This window comes from Raphanus sativus, chromosome 3 (genome assembly GCF_000801105.2).
Source record: "Raphanus sativus cultivar WK10039 chromosome 3, ASM80110v3, whole genome shotgun sequence".
In the NCBI taxonomy this organism is placed as follows: domain Eukaryota; kingdom Viridiplantae; phylum Streptophyta; class Magnoliopsida; order Brassicales; family Brassicaceae; genus Raphanus; species Raphanus sativus.
The window spans coordinates 6,172,377-6,197,362 of NC_079513.1; the positions used below are offsets into that span (position 1 = coordinate 6,172,377).

General features: G+C 30.3%; 3 protein-coding genes and 1 long non-coding RNA gene across 5 annotated transcripts; 2 read left to right on the plus strand and 2 right to left on the minus strand.

Moving 5' to 3' along the window:
- Positions 1-3,689: 3,689 nt before the first annotated feature.
- Positions 3,690-4,292, plus strand: LOC108831270 (uncharacterized protein At4g02000-like). Its single transcript, XM_057006236.1, has one exon. The coding sequence runs from the start codon at positions 3,690-3,692 to the stop codon at positions 4,290-4,292; it is 603 nt and encodes a 200-aa protein (XP_056862216.1).
- Positions 4,293-7,057: 2,765 nt separating this feature from the next.
- Positions 7,058-8,381, plus strand: LOC108838884 (uncharacterized). Of its 2 annotated transcripts, none has more exons than XR_001947594.2 (4): positions 7,058-7,456; positions 7,571-7,914; positions 8,022-8,118; positions 8,195-8,381. XR_001947594.2 is itself a non-coding variant. In XM_057005619.1 (4 exons), the coding sequence occupies exons 1-3, from the start codon at positions 7,281-7,283 to the stop codon at positions 8,028-8,030; spliced, it is 522 nt and encodes a 173-aa protein (XP_056861599.1). In that variant the 5' UTR covers positions 7,062-7,280; the 3' UTR covers positions 8,031-8,118; positions 8,195-8,381. The 2 variants fall into 2 exon arrangements, 1 of the variants encoding a protein (XP_056861599.1); XM_057005619.1 differs by having other exon boundaries at positions 7,062-7,456; positions 7,578-7,914.
- A 1,468-nt stretch (positions 8,382-9,849) lies between these two features.
- Positions 9,850-11,727, minus strand: LOC130509501 (uncharacterized). The gene is made up of 2 exons (XR_008943516.1): positions 11,115-11,727; positions 9,850-11,042 (listed from the first exon to the last, which is right to left on the minus strand). It is a non-coding gene; the product is annotated as an uncharacterized LOC130509501 (long non-coding RNA).
- Positions 11,728-17,003: 5,276 nt separating this feature from the next.
- Positions 17,004-17,513, minus strand: LOC130509923 (defensin-like protein 90). Its single transcript, XM_057006237.1, has 2 exons — positions 17,426-17,513; positions 17,004-17,185 (listed from the first exon to the last, which is right to left on the minus strand). The coding sequence occupies exons 1-2, from the start codon at positions 17,511-17,513 to the stop codon at positions 17,004-17,006; spliced, it is 270 nt and encodes an 89-aa protein (XP_056862217.1).
- Positions 17,514-24,986: the final 7,473 nt, after the last annotated feature.

The window sequence follows — 24,986 nt, forward strand, 5'->3', positions numbered from 1 at the left end:
TTATATTTTATTTATATAAAATTCAATATATCATTTATTATTTTGTATTTTATATTATGTATTTTATAACATTTTTTTGTATTTTTTGAAGTAGTTAATCATACCAAAATTAAAAATAATCAATCCATCATAATATCAGGGAAAGAGTATCAATCCATAACTCATATGATGCACTCAATCACTATAATCACTCCTCATATATTCTTTCTTAATGATTATATGCTCTCATATTTATTGTTTGATTCATATAGTTCTACTATAATTAAAGCTATGTAACTCTTTCCATATCAATAACACAATTCATATATTTCTCATAAGTTATTATTATGGTATCAGAGCAGGTTATTTTGTGAGTTTTGATCCACCGATCAAACTCAAGATAAACATGTTTCCGTAGCTTTTATTTAGATTTTCACATTTTTGGTTTTCTTCTTCTTTATATTTCAAGTTTTCTTAATCTCTTGGTTCTCATTTGTTATTTTTCTTTTTATCAAGCCAAAGTGCTCTTGTTGTGATTTATAAAGCCAACGTTCCATTTCTTCTGCATCTCTAGTCTAGGTGTGCACACATCTACTTTTTCCGCAACTACGAAGTTGATATGTGGTCAAGTCATTTATGACTCCATCAAGCTATATGCTTCCACACGACTAGTATAGTCGTCCGTGTCTAAATCAATCCAAGCTACAAGTCCGTCTCACCGTATGGTTCAAGCGCAAGGCTTCTTCTTATCTCCTATCATATTTTCTTAAAGATGTCAATCTCAAGCCGCTGCTTCTGCTATCTTGGCTTCATTACCCCCTTGAGCTTGAAGGGGCGTATCATGGAAAGAGTATACAATCATCCTCATATGATGCACTCAATCACTATAATCACTCCATCATATATTCTTCTTAATGATTATAATATCTTCATATTATTGTTTGACTCATATAGTTCTACTATATAAAGCTATGTAACTCTTTCCATATCAATAACACAATTCATATATTTCTCATAAGTTATTACATAATGGACATCTTTTTACATTTTTGGCATTGATTAAAGGGATAATTTGAAAAGTATCTTATTTGTGTTTTGAAATTTGACAAATACACTTGTTTTATATTTTTTGAAAACTACACTTTCTTGTATGTAAAATGACATTTTACCCTCGTTTTGATTTGATTTTTTAAGAAGAATTAAATTTAAATCAAAATTATTTATGTGTTTCTGGGTTCATATGTTTTTTGCTCGTGTTTTGAAGTTTATCAAAATCTAATACACCTTATTGAATCACAAAGACTTAAATCATATAAGTTATAAACCAGAATATTCATACGTCCTTATTAAGTGAATTATGCTGATCAGGTACATCGTATACGATATTCAGTAATGTCCCTTTGACGAAAATTACTATACTTTATACATATGATGGTACATGAAAGAACTTTATGTTGCATTCTTCACTGGATCTCATAAATTATGCATTGGAAATAGACTGTACTGGTATGTTTGATGAGTTCAGGGATCAATATTCTTACGGAAAAGCTGATTTGATAAATTTGTATTCTTGGTTTTTGTAACTTAATATTTGGATCTTTATGTTGTAAGGAGAAGGTAATATATAAATAGCGGAGTATTGTAGAATAGCTCTTTGCTTTCATTCAATCATTTATTATCTCTGTTTTGTTCTTTATCTAAATTTTGTAGAATATCTAAATTTTGTCTTCTTAGTTTTGTCTTTTCTAAAAATATAAAAACGAAATGAAGTGTAACTTGATATGTTATTTTATTAGTCCATGTATAGTTCAATGGACGTTTTGTTACAAGTTTTAACCTGAAACTTTTTTAGTCCTTTTCTACCTCTAGGAATCATCTCATCATAAGTCAGGGTTCCTCTGTTTTCCGTTTCGTGAACAAAACATATCTCGAATCTTGTTCTTGTTCCATAAGCTGAACAGTTTAGGTGACATCCCTTTCCTCAGTGTTCAACTGCACGTTGAATAAGATACTTTTAAATGTAGATGGAATAGCTGTACAATTAGTTACAATGGCAGCCAATGAGAAAGTGGATTTCAATGAAAGTTAGTTCATGTGACAAAAAATTTAGAGACTCTGCATGATTACGCTGGTGATACACACAGACTTTTTTGTAGTTAACAAACCAAAAGATGAGCGATGGTATATGTTGCTAGTTTTCCTAGACGGGAGAATCGTCTTGTACATGACAAGATTGTAAAAGTATACTGATTGGATAATTTAGTCATTTTGTATAAACAAAAAGGTAGTTTTCAAAAAGAAATGGATAGTAATGTAGTTTTCAAATTTGAATCTCATATAAATGTATTTTTCCAAATTTCCCTTGATTAAATGTAATTTAATGTTTAGCTAGATTATAAAAAGTATTTCTAAAATAAATGACACTTAATTTATTGTACTTCAATTTAGGAAAATGCATTAATAAAACAGAAAATATAAACATTTAAATAGGCGATTTAATAATTAATCAGTGATATGGAAACGTAAATAAGTTTGAAAACTAAAGGCTAATTTTAAATTGTAAATTACATAAATATAGAAGTTTAGCGAAATTCTAGGCTACAGTTTCTATGTTTATAGGTATGTTAAAGATTTGATATTGATTATAGGTTTGGATACACTCAGCAAAGATATCTGTTAAGCTTATGAATTTTATTGATTTGGTTGGTTTAGAAAGATTAGATCATCGTTTGGTATAGTCGTATAGATGATTTAAATTTTATACATTTACATAAAATATATATGTATCTTGCTACTGTTATAGGTTACATTAATGTATCCATATGATGCTTTGCTTTCTGATAACGTGACTGAAACATTGGAGTTTTGCAGGAATAATTATTCATAGAGTATGATATGAAAGAAGATTTGAATTAATGACTTTTTATCTTTAAAAAAAAAAAACTAAAGTTATCATCTATCGCTATGTAAAATAGGTCCATCAAACTAGAGATGAAGAATAAAAATGCAGGTTACAGTTATTAAAAACAGATTACTTTGAAGTCATCCGATTTATTACAGTGTAGGTGAAGAAGAAAGGTAAGCTTGGTTATTATATCCATTTTCCTGAGACTTTTTACACTGCAATTTAATCAAAACAACAGATTACATTGAAGACTTGAAGTTATTGTTTCCATTTTTGTTTTTGGCGAAATTATAGTTAGGAATATGCATTAGTTAATCCAAAAAGACAACATTATTAAAATGAAAGATTATTAATAATTTCAGTGGCATAGAAATGTAAATAACAAAAAGTTTGATAATAAGAATCATATATGGCTCCAAGGCGATTTGCGATTTGGTGGCCATTTGCGATTCGGAGGCGATTTGATGAAGTCGAGAGATTGATCTCTATCTTCTTGGTTCAACGGCGAATCGAAGAGGATTGGAGGGTGAACCCTATCTTCTCCCGTGGAAAGAGTCTTTGTGCTAATCCTTGCGGAGCTTCTGGTCAGAGAGAGATCTTCTCTGCTGCGATTTGGATAAGCTTGGAAAATTTCCAAAATTCTCTTAGAGATCTTCGCAAATCTTTGGAAAATATCCTTTTTTCCAAAAAATATTTGAAGGAGTTATGTATTTATCTAGGGTTCTGTGGGCCGCTGTTATTGACACCAGCATACAAATCTCTTTCTTCCGGAAATTATCGAGCAAAACCTCTCTTCTTATTGCTAATGGACGCGAGTTTGGCCGAAGTGTTACAAGGGATGTCGCTTGGAGAAGACAAATCAATCATCATTCCGGAGGATGATGACTATTGTGCGATTGAACAAGGAGAAAGGAGCATCTTGGGGCGTCTTCTAAATCCATCTTGCCAGAACATGGGTAGAATGCTAAGGACAATGCCAAAGATTTGGAAGGTGTATGAACGAGTTAGAGGCATTGCGTTATCAAAGGAAAGGTTCCAATTCATCTTTGAACTTGAAATCGATATCGAGATGGTGCTGAGACAGGGGTTTTGGACTTTTGATGATTGGGGTATGGCCATGGAGAGATGGGTTGAAACACCACCGCCGAACTACTTACAAACGGCAAAGATCTGGATTCGATTGCACCACAACCTTCCAGTTAACTACCTCCGGTTGAAGACCATAGATGCAGTTGCTGATGGTATTGGTCATGTTAAGTTGATTGAGTTTGATCCTTCAAAGCCTCATCTTTGGGATTATGTAAGAGTCCAAGTGGTTTTGGATGTCAACCAACCTCTACGTGATAAGAAGTCCTTGACCCTACCTGGTGGTCGAATTGAGTACGTTGATGTGGAATATGAACAGTGAAGAAGAAGTGCTTCCATTGTTTCCGTTTATCTCATGAAAAACCGAAGTGCCCTCTGTTGCAAGGATTGCGATCTCAAGGCAAAGGTGTGGTGGTTAGGCAGAAGGAAACAGAGGTACACTCTTCGGGTGGGAGAGGACATCACAATGATCTTGTAGAGAAATTGATGCCTCTAATGGCGCCAACTATACCACGGGTTTTGAACCATCTCCTAACATTTTCGCTCCAGAGGTCTTTGAGCAAATGCAAATCTATATGGATTGTGTGGATCCGGAGGAAAGAAGATTAAGAGAGGTGAAGATGAGGAAGACGCTGCAGGAGTTGTCGTCAGATCCTATTGCGCAGAGATCCTGTCTTCAGTTGGAAAGAGCTCCATTGGTTTTGTCGGCTATCAACACAGAGAAAGAAGAAAAGTTTAAACGTACTTTACATTTTAAAACAAAAGTTGAAACTTTTTATAGATATACAAATAATTTTTATAGAAAAGATACTTTTTATAGATTCGAATTATATGTTTTCAAATTTGAACTATTTTTTAACTTTTTTTTAATTCTTTTTTTGAATTTTTATTTTAAATTTTTAATTTCTAATATATTTTTTGTTATAAAATTTAAAAACTTCAATCTCAAAACTATACCCTTAACTCTTAACCATAAGGTATAAATTAGTTAACTTTACGGGTATAATTATATATTTATCTCTTTAATTAAACATTTTAGTCATTTTGATTCCAAAAGTTATATTTGTGACAAAAAAATTAGAACTATCCTAGGATATTTCTCCATAAGGATTCACATGTATTTAAAACAATATAAGTGATAACGACAAATTGTTTTTCGATAAACCCAAAGATCTGATAAACCATATAACATGTAAATAGATAGAATGTGTTTTGAATTATAGGTCCGAAATATTTTCAGACCGGATTCAAATATTTATGTGCTTAGCAGATTTGGGCTAGGACGGACCGGGACAACCGGAATTGACTACTCTATGGTTTGAAAATCCAAGGCAATATGTAAATGATTTAATTATACATAAAAATATGATCGAAACCCTAAATTTCATATTTATATAATAATGTAAAGATGGCAAAATATAAAATAATGTACAAAATATGTAAAATATGATAAAACATAGAAGAAGAAAAAGCATTAATATGATTCGACAACTATAAAAACACATTAATGGTTGAAAAGTTCTATTAACATGTGAAGAACAAGCATTACTATTATTCGAAAACTGTGAATACTCTCTCTCTCTCTCTCTCTCTCTCTCTCTCTCTCTCTCTCTCTCTCTCTCTCTCTCTCTCTCTCTCTCTCTCTCTCTCTCTCTCTCTCTCTCTCTCTCTCTCTCTCTCTCTCTCTCTCCTCTCTCTCTCTCTCTCTCTCTCTCTCTCTCTCTCTCTCTCTCTCTCTCTCTCTCTATTTATTTATGTAGGTAGTTTTAGTTGAAAGCACCAAGACTAACAAACATATTATCTATTTTCAAAACAGCATTTGGTATATAAGTGAGGTATAGTTAAACCAATCATAATAAATCTATATTATTTGATCGGTCACATTATATCCAATAAAAATAAAAATTACATGGAATAATGAAAACTACATATATTTTAAATAAACAATTTTTTTTTAACTATTTATAATATAAAAAGGGAGTATAAAATATATTGATTGATCGAAACAAAACACCATACCTCTATTAATCATATAAAGTAACACAGAAAAGTTTTTATTAATGTATTGCTATATAAATGGATTCTGAATAAATTTATGGTTTTAATGGTATTGATTACCATAAATAAGGTGAGATTGTAGGCTGTTTTTGTTATTAATTATATTGTATAGTTTTTTTCTTAAAGTTACTGTTTAGTACTATTTACGGACTTTTTTTTTTGAGAACTGGTTTGCTATTAGATTAAAATAACCGAAAATACAAGCCTATAAGCAGTTCAGGCAAATACAAGCCTATAACCGAAAATACAAGCCTATAAGAGCATCTCCAACAGACCCCTATCCTCTTATTTTTTTAAGGGTTTTTGCATTCCAACAGACCCTTATCCCTTCAAATTTTAAAGGGTGAACAGTAGATCCTCAAATTTGAGGGAGCACTGTTGAGGCCCTTAAAACACTATTTACTTTTCACTTTAATCCTTCTATTTATATATGTCTTATGATTGTATACTTATTATTTCTTATGAAGCGTTATACTATTATAATTATATTAGCACTTAAATATTATAATTCTGATCTTATAAAATTATTTTTAAATAATAATAATATATTAATAAATATTGTATACCAATATAATGATATTAATAAAAAATAATATTAACATATTATTTTCCACAATACATTTCGAAAATTTTAGACAAATATAAAATTGAAGACAAGAATCATGTCGGAAAGATGTTGAACGAGCTTTTGGAGTTCTTCAAGCCAAATTCGCTATCGTCGCAGGATCCTCACGTTATTGGAAAAAGAGGTATTTATTAATTATGTTAATATCATATATTAATATGTGCTTATTTTTATTTATTAAATTTTAATGGTTATAATTAATTATTATTTAAATTGAAGATTAACGTGTAAAATATAAATTTTTAAGAAAAAAATTTGAGGGTCACTATTGGAGAATCACCCATTCATTCCTTTATTTTGAGGGTAGACCCCATTTAAAATGAGGAGACTTATTGGAGATGCTATAAGGCAGTTCAGTTCAGGCAAATGCCACGAGGGAATCTTAGCCCAATAAACTAGAAATATTAAGATAGCCCAGAGAGTAATTAATTGTCTTAGCGCATATAGAAAAGTAATTGAACCGGTTCCATCAAACCGTAGCATCAGTGGTAACGTCAAAAGCGTAGCGCACATCAATAGATCAAGAGATCCAAAGGCGAAACATCGATGATGACAGGGAGGGACTTGATTGTCTGAAACTTGCAACTCTGTTTCGAATGGTTAAGTCTATCAAGGAGAGAACCGAGGATGACGATCGGTAGCAGTTTCTGTGTAACCGATTGTTTCTCTCAGACCACAAGAAGTAAATTGTGGCTTGGCAAGCAAGAAGACAGAGCCTTGCAACTTGCTGCCACAATTGGCTCGAGAAGTCACAAGCGAAGAAGAGGTGACAAAAGAACCAGCAGCCTTACTAGTAAGCAGAGGTGAAGTATTCTTCAAGTGATGAATATTAAAATTTTCATCTACTATTTGCCCAGATCTGGAGTCAGATCCAGTTCCAGTAGTAATATTTTTCTCTGACGATGCAGTAGTAGTAGTTTGCAGGTCTTCCATGTGTGTGTCTGAGCTTGCCGCGACCATAGAGGAAGCAGCTTGCAAAATGTCAGCACAGCAGGGAACAGGACCAGAAAGTAATGGGTGGGAACTCAACCGCAGAGATGGTAGAGTTAGGAGGATCAGGCGGAAGCTAGGAGGGAGGAGAGGCCTTCCACGAGCAGCGAAAGCTAACGGAGATCCAGATCCATGGGGATTCCCTTCTGGGAACCACACGTTCTTTTCTTCTTCCTTCGTCGTTGCTTTGCGTCCGAAGAGTTCGACACTCAAAACCTCTACTTTTTCTCTCGATTCTTCTGGGAAATTTTTGCTAGCTTCTCGAATCAAGGTAAGGTTCTATCGTTTTTCTGGGTCTAGGTTTCTGATCGATCCTCTTCTCAGATGAATTTAGGGTTTAACTTAAAAAAATACTTTTTTTTTCTTTTTCAAATGTAGGTTTGGTAGGATGGAATCTCTCACGTTTAAGGGTCTGTTAGGGAAGCATTGGCTGAAGCTAAGGACAAGAAGAAGCTGTTGCTTGTGTACTTCTCTGGTAAAAAGTTCTTCTCTCTTTTTCTCGATCTTAAACTTAGCTTGAACTTTTGTAATAAAATGACTATATTTTATAGGAGAGGATGAAAAGTCAGACAGGTTGAACAAGATGACACTGACTGATGCATCTGTAGGTTTTTATTTACCTTCTCTCGGTTGTATTTGTAATCAAAGAGTGGGTCTACAAACCCCGCATCACTTTGTTGACACGCATCTAAGTAAAGGGTTGTAACACGACACGCATGGTTACACTCATTTTGTTTACAGTATTCCTAAGTAAAGAGAGTAACACGACTTGTTCTAAGTAAAGAGTGGGTCTACAAACCCCGCATCACTTTGTTGAACTTAAGGGTATGCATGGCCATGTCAAGCTCCTGACGGGCTATTCTGGCATTATTGTCCGTATGATGAAGAGGAAAGGCTTCCATCACAGATCTCTATTCCCTCATTTTTGAGGCCTCCAGCTGAAGAAGTTTGATATCGTTTGTATTTGCCGAAGAAGAGGTTTCCATCACAGAACTCAATTCCCTCATTGTTGAGGCCTCCAGCTGAAAAAGTTTGATATCGTTTGAGTTTTCCAACATTCATTTTTTCCTCCAGAGACCTCAGACCCTCCTTCACCTCCATTTACTTAGATGCGTGTCAACAAAATAAATGCTAAGGCTCATCATTTTGTTGACACGCATCTAAGTAAAGGGTTGTAACACGACACGCATGTTGACACTCATTTTGTTTACAGTATTCCTAAGTAAATAGAGTAACACGACTTGTTCTAAGTAAAGAGTGGGTCTACAAACCCCGCATCACTTTGTTGATCTTAAGGGTATGCATGGCCATGTCAAGCTCCTGGCGGGCTATTCTGGCATTATTGTCCGTATGATGAAGAGGAAAGGCTTCCATCACAGATCTCTATTCCCTCATTTTTGAGGCCTCCAGCTGAAGAAGTTTGATATCGTTTGTATTTGCCGAAGAAGAGGTTTCCATCACAGAACTCAATTCCCTCATTGTTGAGGCCTCCAGCTGAAAAAGTTTGATATCGTTTGAGTTTTCCAACATTCATTTTTTCCTCCAGAGACCTCAGACCCTCCTTCACCTCCATTTACTTAGATGCGTGTCAACAAAATAAATGCTAAGGCTCATCATTTTGTTGACACGCATCTAAGTAAAGGGTTGTAACACGACACGCATGGTTACACTCATTTTGTTTACAGTATTCCTAAGTAAAGAGAGTAACACGACTTGTTCTAAGTAAAGAGTGGGTCTACAAACCCCGCATCACTTTGTTGAACTTAAGGGTATGCATGGCCATGTCAAGCTCCTGGCGGGCTATTCTGGCATTATTGTCCGTACGATGAAGAGGAAAGGCTTTCATCACAGATCTCTTTTTTTTTTGTCAACCCATTTCATTTAACAGCCCATAGGGCATGTTTACAAGAGTCGGGCTATAAACATAGAGGCCCAATATCAAAATTAACGTGAATACAATTTTTAGCCCATAAACTGACACAGTTGAGAACACGTGTTGATTCTAAGCGTCTCAGTAACACGTATGAGCCACGCGGCTTTCATGCATGAGTCTGCAATGTCCAGCGCCGCTTCGCCACCGCTCCGCCACTGATCCGCTGCACCGATGCTTCTCCGTCTCCGTCAGTGTCGATTCGTACTCAGATTAGTGCCTCATCAACTCCCGATCTCAATTTTGCCTTCATTCTCTGTGCGCCTCTGTTCCCTAGTAGGTTCTTTCTATTTGTTGGATGTGAAAATCTCCTAATAACTTCTATAGCTTTGAAGCCGCCATTGCCAAAACACCTGCCTATTTGCAAGCTTTGACTATTCTTAGGTCGGATTGAAAACAACAAAGTTATTTAGCAAAACTCGAATCTGAATCTCCTAAGAAAACTTTGCCGGAAAGATGTACTGCAAAGGTTGATATCGTCGGAAGATAGAGACTGAGCATAACCAACAATTAAAGGAAACTTCAAGGGAAGCAGCCGGGATATAACAAGAAGGAGAGAGTTGAAGCTTTGACAATTATTATTCAATCCAAAGAAAACAGAGATAAAGGATGAAACTTTAAGAGATGCTCTGTTTTGGATCGAAGAAAAACACAACAAAAAGAAAATCGCCTTGCGAAAGTACAAATTCGCCTATGCGAAATCTAGATCCGCAAACGGAAAAGAAAATCGATCCTTGGATCGAATATATTACATCAAAACAGAGGAGCTAATCTCTAACCTTTCCTCTAAAAGATATAGAAATGATAAACAGAGGAAAAGGTCGAGAGAGAAATCTCTCTCTAAAGCAAGAGAGAGAAAGCTCCTCCATCACAGATCTCTATTCCCTCATTTTTGAGGCCTCCAGCTGAAGAAGTTTGATATCGTTTGTATTTGCCGAAGAAGAGGTTTCCATCACATAACTCAATTCCCTCATTGTTGAGGCCTCCAGCTGAAGAAGTTTGATATCGTTTGAATTTTCCAACATTTTTTCCTCCAGAGACCTCAGAACCTCCTTCACCTCCACTTTTTCTTCTATATTGATCAAGAAAATTAGCCACTTATAATTCTTCAAGAGAGTAGGGATGCAAAAGCAGACAATAGTCACGACACCAGCAAAACCTGCAGCTTCTTTATCACCTTCTCACCGATGACAATCTCCCCAGCAGATTTGTTCATGATAAACATTCTTGAATCATCAAAGCCTTGGATGCTACCTCATAGAACCTAGAAGATGCAGGAAACCTCTTCTCAATCCAATTAAAAATCTGGGTCAATCTTTTTATGACAATCAATTCGAGATCATTCCCAAATTCTATTTTTCAGGTCCTTTCCATCCTTCTTTTTTGCCTCAACAGAACCGGCTCCAAGTATAACCTTTAATTTCAGCAGTCCCATCACTGTTTTCTTCCAAGATGCTTGCAGTTGTTTCCTACAAAATGAGAATTGTATATAAGGACCAAGAACATTACAAGGGAAGTAGAGAAGCAAAGATACCACGTACAAGTATATGAACTCCCAACCATGCCTTTTTTAAGCCGGACGTGAGGTCTACAGGACCTATAAATCCATCTGAACAAAGGAAAAAACCAAAACTTTGCACTTTTTGCTTTCAATACTCTTTGTCTTAAAAAAAAAATTAATACATATAATCTTTACCATTACTCTAAACATGTACACCATTGGATCCAATGGCTGTGATACAAGGAATATAGGCATATTGGACTTAAAACACCGATGTAAGGAACTCAAGAAAATCAACAATACGCACACTAATGTCTTATACCAGATAGAGTGATAAACTGATAAGTAAATCTATAGTCCTAGACGTTTAAAATGAAAAGATACATGTAACTGAGAAAGTCGTGGGATCAACCCTTGCATGTAACAAAACGCAATACTTAGAGAGTGACTCTAGCACCTGTAGTAGGAAGAAAATCCAAGACAATGTTAAAAACTTATTATATATTTAGATGAATCAACATATTTATCTAAGGATTCTAAGAACCATTGTGGTGATGACTAATGGTTATTTCAAATGTTGTAATGATTCTCTTTTAATATGTCAGGGATTAGATTGACTATTCAATCAATTCGGTTTAAACACTTAATAAACCACATCGACTTAACCGGACATCAAGTGATCATCAATTATTCTTTATTTATAATTCAATATATTTTAGAAAAGATGTGTCTTAAAATGCCATACTTGAAACATTTTGTTAGAGTTCTTTGTACATATTATTAAATATAAGTTAAGTTATTTTTACATATTCACGATACAAAGAAAATATAAGTATATTTATTTTAATTTTTAAGCATAAGCTATGTATAATAAAATTGCACAAATAGTTTGGTTCTACTATTCGGTTTACTTTATTAACATTAGTCTGCAACATTTGTAATGAGCGAGACATGGAACGTAATTCTTTGTAAAATTTGTACTTAAATATTATTTTCTTCTATATTTTCTTTTATATTTCAATGTAAAATATAGTTCAAATAAAAGATAAAGGATAAAATATACATTCTTTTCAAAACGATGATCTACAAGGGAATATAGGGGATTTCATACGAGGGGGGGGGGGGGGGGGGTGGTGGGGTGGTGGGGGGGTGGGGGTGTAATTTAGATAAAAGTTTGTGAAGTTTGTGAAGAAAAACATACCTATAACTAGAGAAAACATTTTTAAAAATTTCCAATTTATATAGATTAGGAATATACCTGATTGTGGATTACCCATGATAATCAGAAGAACCAATAAATAATATTAAATTTTAAATATGAATAATATACAAAGAATTAGTATATAAAATCATATATCATTTTGGTAAAAATTAATAAAATATGTTTTTTAAACCCAGTTGGAAATGAACATGAATATTTTGGTCATTTGATTATTAGATTAGTTGCGAGTGAACCATGGGTCTATAGTTTAATTCTAATATATAATTCTATATATCAATATTAAAAATACAAGAAAATCATGTTTTAAAAATATAGCAGAGTTTTAAAAATATCCTTTTCACATAATAGTATTGAAAAGGATATTTAAACATTTTTTGTAAGTCAGAATTATGAAATATGATAAAAAGAAGATTAAATTAATAAGTATTTAAATATATAATGCATATATTAAAATTAACTTCAAGACTTCATAATTTTCAATTTAACCAAATTGAAGAAAAATGTAATCCATTGGTTCAATTGGTTTATTTCGGGATTTAACAATTTTTTGCTCATTTATCGGGTTATAATAAAGGATATTTTTGAACATCCAAACCAGATTACATATGAGATTACCGATTCGACTGCGGATTCGAATCGGGTCAAAAGCACTGATTTAAATGAAAATATATTTTAAACAGATAAAAAAATTACTAAATAACAAAATAATTGTGACATTGTTAATGAATTTTTTCCAACATTAAACTATTCCGTGCTTTGAAAGCGCGGATCAAAATCTAATATTCATTTACAACAAACTCTCATCATCGCATGAAAAAAGACAACTGGTTCATAATCTGCCCAACTAAAAATTACTCTCACATATCACTCTTTCATAATTACTCCAACGATGCCTACAATTGAAAATTTTAACTATCGAAACCTATATTCAAACTTACTAAGAAGATAAACAGTAAAGAGCAAATAAAGTTTCTTTAGTTTAAAAAAAAAAGGTTTCTTCGAAGCATTTGAAATTTACTGTGTAAAAAAAAGTTGTAACTGCTCTTTTTATTGGCGATGATCTGTATTTTTTCATTTGTCAATCTTCATCACAGCTTTCTACAGTAGAAGCCAACTTATCCACACTTTCTGTAATAGCAATGTGGAAGAAGAAAAAAAATAAAAGAGTTTGAGATTCACACAAATTATACGATATCAACCACTTTTTCATTGGTTTATTTTCTTCCTGAAATCATTCTCTGAAGACTACATCAATATTAACTATATTGATTCTCACATCAGTTACGATTCCATGAGTTCTTTACGATCCTATTTGTCAATTGATCGTTCACATTTTTTTCCAAATTTAAATCGGAATAGTTACAAAGTCGATTCGAGAATGCTGCATGGGCTGCATCCACTATGCATCTGTTATCTCAGGAATGGCCACTATGTCTATGTTCGACGACCAGTTTCTTTGGAATGCGAAAGAAAGTTTGGGGGTTTATATATTTAAACTTACTAAATGTTCTCGCAATCTTTTGTTTATCTTACTTTTATTAATGGAAAATAATCCAGCAAAAAAACTACGAAAGAAGATGATGGTGTTTATTCAATGATTCAGGTTTTGAGATATATATTCTCTTTATTTTGAATGAATCAGTATATTGGATTCTAACAAAAAAATATGAATAAGTATATTTATATAATCGTTGAACATTGGCAATTTCATTTTCCATTTAATTTGGATAAATCAGTATATTAGATTCTAACCTCAAAAATATCTATAGATATAATATAAGATTTGTTCAATGTTATACAACCAAAGAATCTGGTATTAACAATGTGATATAAATTTGAAGATCACAAGAAAATGTGTTGCTTCTCTGTTAAAAAAGATGACATTTAAGGAAAAAAAACATGTATATTTTTTCATCCAATCTATGGTATTTTTATTATTTTATTTATGTTGTTTTATTGTTCTGGATATTTTGTTATGTAATTTTAATATTTATATAAATGAAATAGCTGATATAGAAAAGAAACTTATTGCGGTTAAAAAGAGTTATTGAGTAAAAGCAAAAGATTAGGCACAAATGGAGCAGGGTAAGTTGGTAACCATGCTCTGACGTGGTATGTTAATTTGATGGTACAGTTTACTAGACACGGAAATCACAGATGTCCATCTTAATGACGGTTTATTTGAGACTAGGTATTCATGGGCCTTGCAGATAAAATTTCATTTGTTATGAGTTGCCAAGTGATTGATGGAAAAAATTCCATCTAATCTATTAAAACAGAGTCCTATTTAAAATTTATCATGGCATCATTTAAATTTGGACCTATTAAAACATGTTGTGGCTAAATAAATGCCCTTAATATACAAATCTAATAATATAAGTTAATCCATCATTTACGTTTTCTTTCTTATCTTTTATTCTCATCATCGTTGTGTTCTCACCTTCTCCATCTTCTTCCTCTCTTTCTCATTTTTTGTATAGATTGATCTAAAGATTGTTAGCGATTCAAATAGAGATGAATATGCACGTGATTTGTGTTTTTGTGATTCTAAGTTAGGTTTACCAATTATTTTTGTTGAGATTATGGGTGCTGGTTTGCAATGAGTGCATGTCGATCTAAATATGAAAACTGGTGATAATGGTTGTTCTTAGAAGTGTTTTAGGTTGATGCTCTACTGTCGATTAACCAAAGCTATTTCTGGGTATATGATAAGTTTGACCCCACAACTAACAAAAAGTAAGCTCTTTTGGGTTTTGGTTTATTGTACATTTTTGTACATGTTTGTTTTCATTTTGTTTAGCTAGATCGATGTATTTTTTACTTTCCTCTGTATTTATAATTGATTGACTAATGGTAAAACAAAGTTCAATCGACAGTGGTGGAAACAAAACTATATTTGAAAGATAATAAAATAAATCTGGAATAATAAAATCTATTCCTAATCATATATCACATTTAAATTTGAAAGATTCTATAACATCTGCAAAATAACTAATAAGCTAGGTCTGTGGAACTACTACTAAAGTAAGATATTCTTCTTAGTTAAAATTTCCTAAATATTAAATCGTAGATATTCCTCCTATATAGGAGTAAAACTCTCCCAAAAAAAAATATTTATATTTCCGATCATATATTTTAAGAAATAAAATTGTAGCAATTAAAACCAAATGTTAACTTTAAGAAATAGTCAAGTACTTACAAAACATAGTTCAAATAATGTTATGTTAATTAATTATAAATAGTCAAGTATTTACAAAACATAATTCAAATAATATTATAAACTATCTAATAATTAAAGTTAAAAAATTGTTTTATAAATAAACAAATAAAACACTAACGTTAAATTCCATAAGTCAAATTTGTTTTCAACAAAGCATATAATATTACAGCATCAATTCGAATAACCTAACATTTTATTTAGTAGATTAGATGAATCAATATATTTTTATTTTGTTTATTTTAAAATAAAACAAAATAAATGAAACATATAATCTTTGTTTTAGCTGGTCATATGTATACTATTAAAGCAGATAGATGACTGTTTATGAATATGTCCTTGAAAATTTTCTAAGTAATTATAGAAATTGTATGTATTTTTTTCCCAACATTATTTGCAACAAATCAAAAGTCATTATTTTGTAATTATATTAAAGAATATTTAATATAATTCAGTTTTTAATCTTTTTGAAAATTTTGTTTCCTAAATGTTTACACCATATCTTTCCAAAAAAATCTTTTACATTATTAATTACATTTATTAAATGAAACCTCAAAATAAAATCAAGTTGAAATAACAAATGATTAAATCAACAAAATCATAATATGGTTCTCAATTATCTCAACTCCTTAAAAATAATTTCATTTAAAATAAAAACTAAATCACATAAATTTAATTTAATAAAATTATAGAAAATGTTTTGAAACGCACAAATGAATTTTTCAATACAAGAGTGTTGAAAATATAAAATATTTTATTTAAATTAAAAAATCAGTGTAAAATAAGTTTAAATTCGGTTTAAATAAATAAAATCATATTACGGGTTAGAATTATTTAGAGTCTTCTAAAATTTAGTCATATTCAAAATAACAAAAATAAGTCATATAAGTAAATTTAAGATAAATTTAATAAAAAGTTAAATATATAATTTATCAAAAATCATAATTTTTATTACGTAAAATAATTTTCCGACAAAAAATATTCCCGCCCTTTTTAAGGGCGGGTCAAAATCTAGTTGTTTTTAAACCGGATCGGAAGCTAAGCCAGAAAATATTTATGTCACAGTTTAATATGATTGGATTGGGCCAAATCTTGTTTAATAATTTTATTTAATATATTTTAATACTATATAAATTTTAAAATAATATTAATAAATATAATACACAATTACAATATAAATAAATATCAAACATTGAAATTTAAACTAAATTTTTTTATATAGTTGGGTTATGATTCTTTTAATGATTTAATGGTTTTTGTTCAGTTCAATAAATTTCAGATCCAATCGAGCTATATAATCGATCCATGGTCGAACTAGTTATGAGATTTATCCCGATTATATGATCAATCGATGGTCGAACCTATATTTCCTATCTCTCATACGTATAGCCAGCTGAGATTAGGTTGGTGTGATTTGAGAGTACATATATATAATCAAGAAGAGATGATAATTTTTCGTTGGATAAGACAATATAAGATTGAAGTATTGATTAGTAAGGACAAGGACTAGATACGATATTTATACATGATTTATCAGTGCATTCGCAGCAACAAGCACCACCATAACTATAAATTCGACATTCACCTCCTCTAAGGAATCCCATAGACTTGCATTTTGCCGCGCATGCTGGTGTGAGTGTACATCCGTCCACCATACATTTGTAATATAATCCTGATTAATTGATTCATCGTAAGAAAAAATTGAAAATACATCAAGTACCAAGATAAATCAATTCAATATTTTAACATATTGCATATAAGAATGGAACTTTTTTGGTTAAAATATGAGAGGACTTTTGTTCTGTGTTTAGTGACTCTAGACACATTTTTTAAGGATTGAGAAAATTTGGATTAGAAAAGTTTTCTTTTGGGGCTTGAGACAGTCCATATCTAAACAAAGTAATATGTTTACCTGGAAAGGCTGAGTCAATGGGCAAAATGATGAGAGCAAACACCATCAAAGAAAGTAATAGAAGAGATGAAAATTTCTTTGTTGCCATTATTTTAGCTTTAGTAAATGATAGAAGAAAATACAGCCTACAAAATAGTTTGGTACAATATAAATGTTAGAAGAAACTCTTATATAATAAGGACTTATGTAGTAAGAGTAAGAATATAACGAATATTGAAAAGAAATATTCTTCCATACTTGTTGTCTTCTTCAATAAGAAAACATTAATATAAGATTAATTTACCTTTACTCTGGTTATTTGTTGACATTTGATTGCGTTGGTCTTGTTTGTGTATGTACATGTACACACATATATTGATTTTTTTCTTTATGAATCTTCCAATCATGGAAATGAATTTCGGAAAAATTGGAAATTTTTGACCAAAACTTTAGTATGTTTATCCCTGTAGAATAATACCATATGTGTCCCATTTTGCTTTTATTGCTTTTTCTATTTATCAAATTAATGAAATAAATAGTTTTACAAAATAAAAAATTATGAAAATAGGAACAATGCAAAACTCATCTATCTTATTAAAGCTGAAGTACAATTTCGGTGTGTTTGGATACTTGGATAAGAGTATTAAAAAAAATTGGTGTGTTTGGAAACATGGATTGTAGGCTTTTAAAAAAAATTAATTTTGTTTAGAAACAAATATAGTAGTATTAAACAGAAAAAATAATGAGCTTAAGTTATTAAGTCCATTATAAAAAAATGTTGTCAATATATATAAGAAAAATACAATACAAAGCCCAATTTGAAATACCAACTCAAATTATAATTTTTATATTTCATATTAAGTTTTAAAAATATAATATATGTAATTATTTATATGATGATACGTATTACATACTATTAATTATATAATTATATGATTACTTATATGATGGTACATATAAAATACGATTAATTATATGATGAAATTATACGATATATAATAATGACTAAGGATGGGTTTTCAGACATCCATACGGGTTTGGTTCTGATCGGTTTGCGTTTCGGGTTTTCAAGGTCAAAGATTTCAGTCCTATTAGGATGTTTCTAAATTTTTGTTTGATTGATTCGGATCTTTGCGGGTTTGGTTTGGGTTTGGATAACCTATTTAAATTATTTTTAAAGTTTTAAATCACTATATATTTTAAATTTCTAAAAATCTATAAATAAAGTAATATATTACCTATAAATTTAAATAACATATGTCAGAATACCTAAGCTTAACATATTAATTGGTTTGATTTAAAATTTTGGATACGAAATCAATAATTATTTTAAGTATTTCTGGTGATTTGAGTATACTTTAACTATTTCAGATATTTGTTTTTTACTATCTATATATATTTTCAAGTATTTTAAACCAATTTAAAAGTATCATTCTTGATGTTTTATATATGTTAAATATAAAAATAATTAATATATAAGTATATAAATCTATTTTTAGATAAATTCAGGTACATGAATACTTCGGTTCGGATCCGATTCGGTTCTCTAACTAACAAAATTTTGAATAATTCGAATATTTAATCAATTTATGTTCAGGTTTGGTACTATATTTACGGATTGGTATCAGTTCTGTTTCTCGGATTCATTTTGCCAAACCCTAATAATTACATGAAAAACAAATATCATCATATTTTTAAAAATATACATCCGAGGAGGTGCAGAGATCAAAGTCTATAATCATTTATTTTAACAACAAACCAAATAAATATGTTGATTGAAGAGCGAATAAAATAAAACTAGAGAAATACATAGTTTACCAGAGACACTCTATGTGTTGAATTTATTATAAAGAATTTTTTTATTAAAATAAATAAATTCAATAATTACAAACAAATAATATATTTCATAAAAGTGAAAAATAATACCCGCGCTTTCGAAGCGCGGGTCAAAATCTAGTAAGTATTAAAGAGATTAGCAAAATTCTACTTGAATTGTTTTCATGAAATTTTCAGTTTTTGGTATCCATGGTACATGGGCATTGTTCTAATTTTTAAAAAATTGTTTTAATAAAATTTTATACGTTGTTTAAATTAGTGGACTAACCGCTATGAAATCTTTATTCTTTTGGATAAACGAAATTAACAAAGGTTTCAAACCTCTTTGAACATTATCCTATGACAGAGTACAATGCATATATTTATTAAAAAAATATTGTCATATTTTTTAATTTTTCTCAAATTTTTAGGTTACACTACCAAAATATTGAAATTTAGGTAAATTCCTTATATACGGAGTTAATACTCTTTAGTTTTTAAAAACAATTATAACTACATTCTAAATTTTTATTATTGTATCATAAATTATCTTTCATGGTACATGGTCATCATTTTAATTTCTTAATAATTTTTTTTAATAAAACTTAATATACTGCTTAAATTAGTGGATTAACACCTATGAAATCTTCATTTTTTAGAGAAACGGAAACAACAAAGGTTCCAAACCACCTTAACCATTATCCTATGTTAGTTTAGGATGCAAATATGCATTAAAACAATATTGTCGTATTTTAAAATTTTCTCAAAATATGTGGGTTAACCTCTACGAAAATATTGAGTTTTAGGTTAAATTCTCTATTTTTTTAAGCTTATACCCATTGTTGTTGTTTAAAATTTTCTAATAAATTTATAAATTTTTATCAGTATATGATAAACTCTCTTTCATGGTACATGAACATCCTTTTATTTATTTTTAAAAATTAAGCTAGTAAAACTTCATATGCTCCCTAAACCACTGGACTTACCACTAAAAAAGGGTTTCAAACCTCTTTGACCATCATCGTATGTTAATACATGATGCAAATATGCATTTAAATAAGATTATCATATTTATTGATTTTTTTTCAAAATTTGTGGGTTAACCCCTACGGAAATATAAATTTTCGTTAATTTCTCTATATACCAAAGTTTATACTCATTAAAGTTGTTTAAAACTTTCTGAATGCATTATAAATTTGTACTAATATATAATAAACTTCTTCCATGGTACATGGTCATCGTTCTAATTTTTTAACAATTGTTTTAATAAAACTTTATATATTACTTAAATTAGTGGACTAACCCCGATGAAATCTCTACTCTTTTAGATAAACGGAAACAATAAAAGTTCTGAACCTATTTGAACATTATCCTATGTCAGAGTACAATGCATATATTTATTATAATACTATATTCACATTTTTGAATTTTTCTCAAATTTTTGTAGGTAATAGTACGAAAATATTTAGTTTTTAGGTAAATTCCCTATATACTGAGTTAATACTCTTTAATTTTTTGATAAAAAAATTCTAACTACATTCTAAGTTTTTATTATTTTATCATAAATTATATTTAATGGTAATATGGTCATCGTTTTAATTTCTTAATTTTTAAAAAATAAAACTTAATATACTGCTTAAATTAGTGGATTAACCACTATGAAATCTCTATTCCCTAGAGAAACGGAAACAACAAACGGCTAGGTTAAGCAACAAGAATGTCTATTTTCCACCATTAAAACATAAGAGAGTCCATAAATGAGAGTAAAGGGTGAAAAGAAGTGAAGGTTGTATTGAATGGTCGTCATTCAGATCGCGAAACGGAACAGAAGAAAAGGAAGAGCAAAGGTTTCATGATCGATCTAAGAATAACAGAGAAAAGGAAGAGCAAAGGTTTCAGGAGATTAGGGATTAGGGATTGAAAAGAGGGGAAAGGGGGATACCTGTGTGTCGTTTGTAAATTTATGGGTTTACTAGGCCATGAAAATAACACAGACAGACCCAAAAAAATAAAAGCCCAAGCGCAAACAATGCGATCTGACATGGAAAAAAAATCGCACCCCATTGGTCGATTTAATGATCGGACGTGGAGGCCTTCTCTGAGCAGGATATTCTGCTTTTATTACTTGTTTGATGACTTAATAATACAATCCATCAATAAAAAAATATTTAACTAAATTTAACAAAAATTTTATTGTTCTTTTATAAGTGCTTTAAAAATATTTGTCAAAAAACAAAAGTTTTGGATATTATTAAAAATAATAAAATTTTATTTTTAGATTAATCCAAGATTGCAGATAATTAATTGTAGAATTAATTTTTATTTTAGCATTGACAAAATAAATAAAAACCTAAAATCATTACCTGTTGAAATTGTAATAGTTTTTAAGATTTCAGTTATGAACGTACATGTAACAAAAAATTTCTTAAATAACTTATTAATATATAATAAAAGTGTGATATGATTTTAAAATTCTTACAAATATACATTTATAAACATTAAAAAAATTAATAAATTTTAAAAGTTTTTGTTTACAACTCTTTAATCACATGACTTAATAATAAAATTTATCATTGAAAAGTATTTTTGTACTTGAATCTAAAATTTAAAGATAGTTGATTTTATAATTAATTCTTATTTTAGAATCAATAAAAATAAATAAAATCTAAAATATAATCAAAATTATAACAATCTTTATATTTCACCTATAATCGTAATAACCAAAATTTAAATGACTTATGCTTAATATATAATAAGAAGTGTGAAATAATTATTTGTGACATATAAATTATCATAAAGACAGAGTTATACAATAATAAATAGATGTAGAAGAATTTACAAATGATTATATAATATATTATAAGTATTATAAATGGATTTAAAAACCCTTATAAACAATATAATAAAAGTCTTATAAATGATAGAGAAATTACCAAAAATACCATTTTCATAGTACCATTTTTCATGTTTACACTAACCACTTTTACCACCACTTTCAATGAAGGGTTTAGATTTGAAGGTTTAAGATTTAGGGTTTAGATTTGATGTTTTAGGGTTTAGGGTATATAGTTTAGGGTTTAGAGTTGAAGATTTAAGGTTTATAATTGATGATTTAAGGTTTATAATTGAGGTTTTAGGGTTTAAGATTTAGAATATTGAATTTAGGGTATATAGTTTAGGGTTTAGGGTTTATTGTTGAGGATTTAGGGTTTAGGGTTTAGAGTTGGAGGTTTAGGATTTAGAGTTTATAATTAGAATTTTGAAAAACATATAAAAACAAAGATATAAGAACCTTTAACCTTTTAATAAATAAGGTATTTTTGAAAATGTGTATTTAGTGGTGGTAAAGATGAATAGTGGTACCTTAAAAGTGGTATTTTTGAAAATTTCCCTAAATGATATATGTGAACTCTAATATAATGATTTTCTAAGATAGGATAAAAAATGATCTTACATAATTTCAAAATCTATATAAATGATTTAAAAAATAAAAACCATATGTGGGCTTTCAAAACATAAAAGTTCTAATAATGCATTACATAGAAACATAATTCTTTATGTAAAAGTATCCAACCATTATTTTTATTTTTATAAAATTATATTAAAGTATTTTACATAATTATAAATAAATAATTGATAAAAATAAACAAATTGATGAAGCAATATATATTCTTTCTATAGTTCTACAATTAGTTACCACAAACCATTATTTGTAATATCTATACTATCAAAAGAGAAGGAGTTTAAGTAAATCTACTTAAAAAGTTGTTTGGACCTATTCATTATTATCTTAACATGATACTAGGTGACCGGGCCGCACCCTGTGCGGGCATTGTATAGTTTCAAATTACAGACAAAATGGTGCTCAGGTTTCGAAGTAACGGATTTTATATCATAATACCACCGTCTTTGGGATAAAGCATCAGGCACAGTAAAAATGATGGTAGTCAATATTTTAAAAGGACGAGATGGAACAAAGTAACTTCGGTATCAAGAGGCAGTTATTGTGTGTGTGTATAATTGCAACATCCCAAAATAATTTATATGTTTAAGAAGATATTTTTTTCCAAATCTGGAATTAATAGTGTATAGTTAGATAAGTAACATATTTTACATTATCACTAATTAGAATTGGATGGTATATATGTTGTAATTATTTATTTTAGGTGAAAATTATTTTATGCATAAATTTGACTCGTAAAATTTATGTAGACATATTAAAAGAAAAGATAATAAAATTAAAGATATTATCCATAAATTCTATAAAGTATGAGGTACAATTCTCGATAAAGAAAACAACTTCAATGAAGAGTATTAATTAATGATGCCAAAAGATGAATTTTTTTAACAATTTTAAAACAATCACAAAAGAGTAAATCATAACCACTAAACACTATACCCTAAACCCTTGGACAAATCTTAAACCTTTGGGTAAAAATCCAAACACTAAACCCTAAATTCTTGGATATACCCTAAACCATTGGGTAAATCCTAAACACTAAACTCTAAACCCTTGGGTATACCCAAAACACTAAATCTCTCTCTCTCTCTCTCTCTCTCTCTCTCTCTCTCTCTCTCTCTCTCTCTCTCTCTCTCTCTCTCTCTCTCTCTCTCTCTCTCTCTCTCGGGTGAATTACCAACTAATCATAGTTTTCCAATTAATATACAGTTTTTTAAAGATAATAAATAAAATAATAATAATTTGTGTTAAGTTTTTAAAATAAATAAAAAATATTAGTAGCTGCCAAAAGATGATTTTTTTTAACAATTTTAAAACCGTCACAAAAGAGTAAATCATAAACACTAAACACTATACCCTAAACCCTTGGACAAAGCTTAAACCCTTGGATAAAAATCCAAACACTAAACTCTAAATTCTTGGATATACCCTAAACCATTGGATAAGTCCTAAACACTAAACTGTAAACCCTTGGGTATACCCAAAACACTAAATCTCTCTCTCTCTCTCTCTCTCTCTCTCTCTCTCTCTCTCTCTCTCTCTCTCTCTCTCTCTCTCTCTCTCTCTCTCTCTCTCTCTCTCTCTCTCTCTCTCTCTCTCTCTCTCTCTCTCTCTCTCTCTCTCTCTCATCGGATGAAGAGCAACCAACATAGCTTAATACAGAAGCGATTGAGCAGCTGTCGAGACAAACACTTCCGACAAAGGGGAAAATTCTTGATTCAATCCAAGCCACCAGGATCCAAACACATCTAATAGCTTCCAAACCACTTAGGAAAGCACTATTCATATTTTAAGTGCCAGTGATAGGAGAATCAAATTATCAAATCTGAGAATAAAATTTCAACTGAACCAAAATCAAAGTCGGAGGAGCGAATATCAAAAGAAAAATCAAACGAAACTAAAGAAAAAGAAAACCGAAAAAGCTGATGAAAAGCCAGCCGTCACCATCAGCGAAGAGCAACAATGACGCTAGACTCTGAAGCCGGCCAAATCGGTGCTGTAAAAGCCACCCTTTGCTAGAGGCGGAGACTGGCCATCGTGGGAGACAGATACCGGAAAAGAACCGGCGACTTTCTCTGAAACATAAAAAAGAGATAAAAGAGAGATCGAAAACTTAACTCCTGTTTCGAGTTATTTCACGTTTAGGAGAATCAAATTAAGTTAGATGATTTTTAATGTTATAAAACGACTGTGTTTAATACCAATAGCATATAGAGGTAAATATTGAGGAAAAGTCTGGGTTAAGTACAATTTGTACTTCATTTTTAATAAATTAGATTTGTACTTCATTTTTAATAAATTAGATAT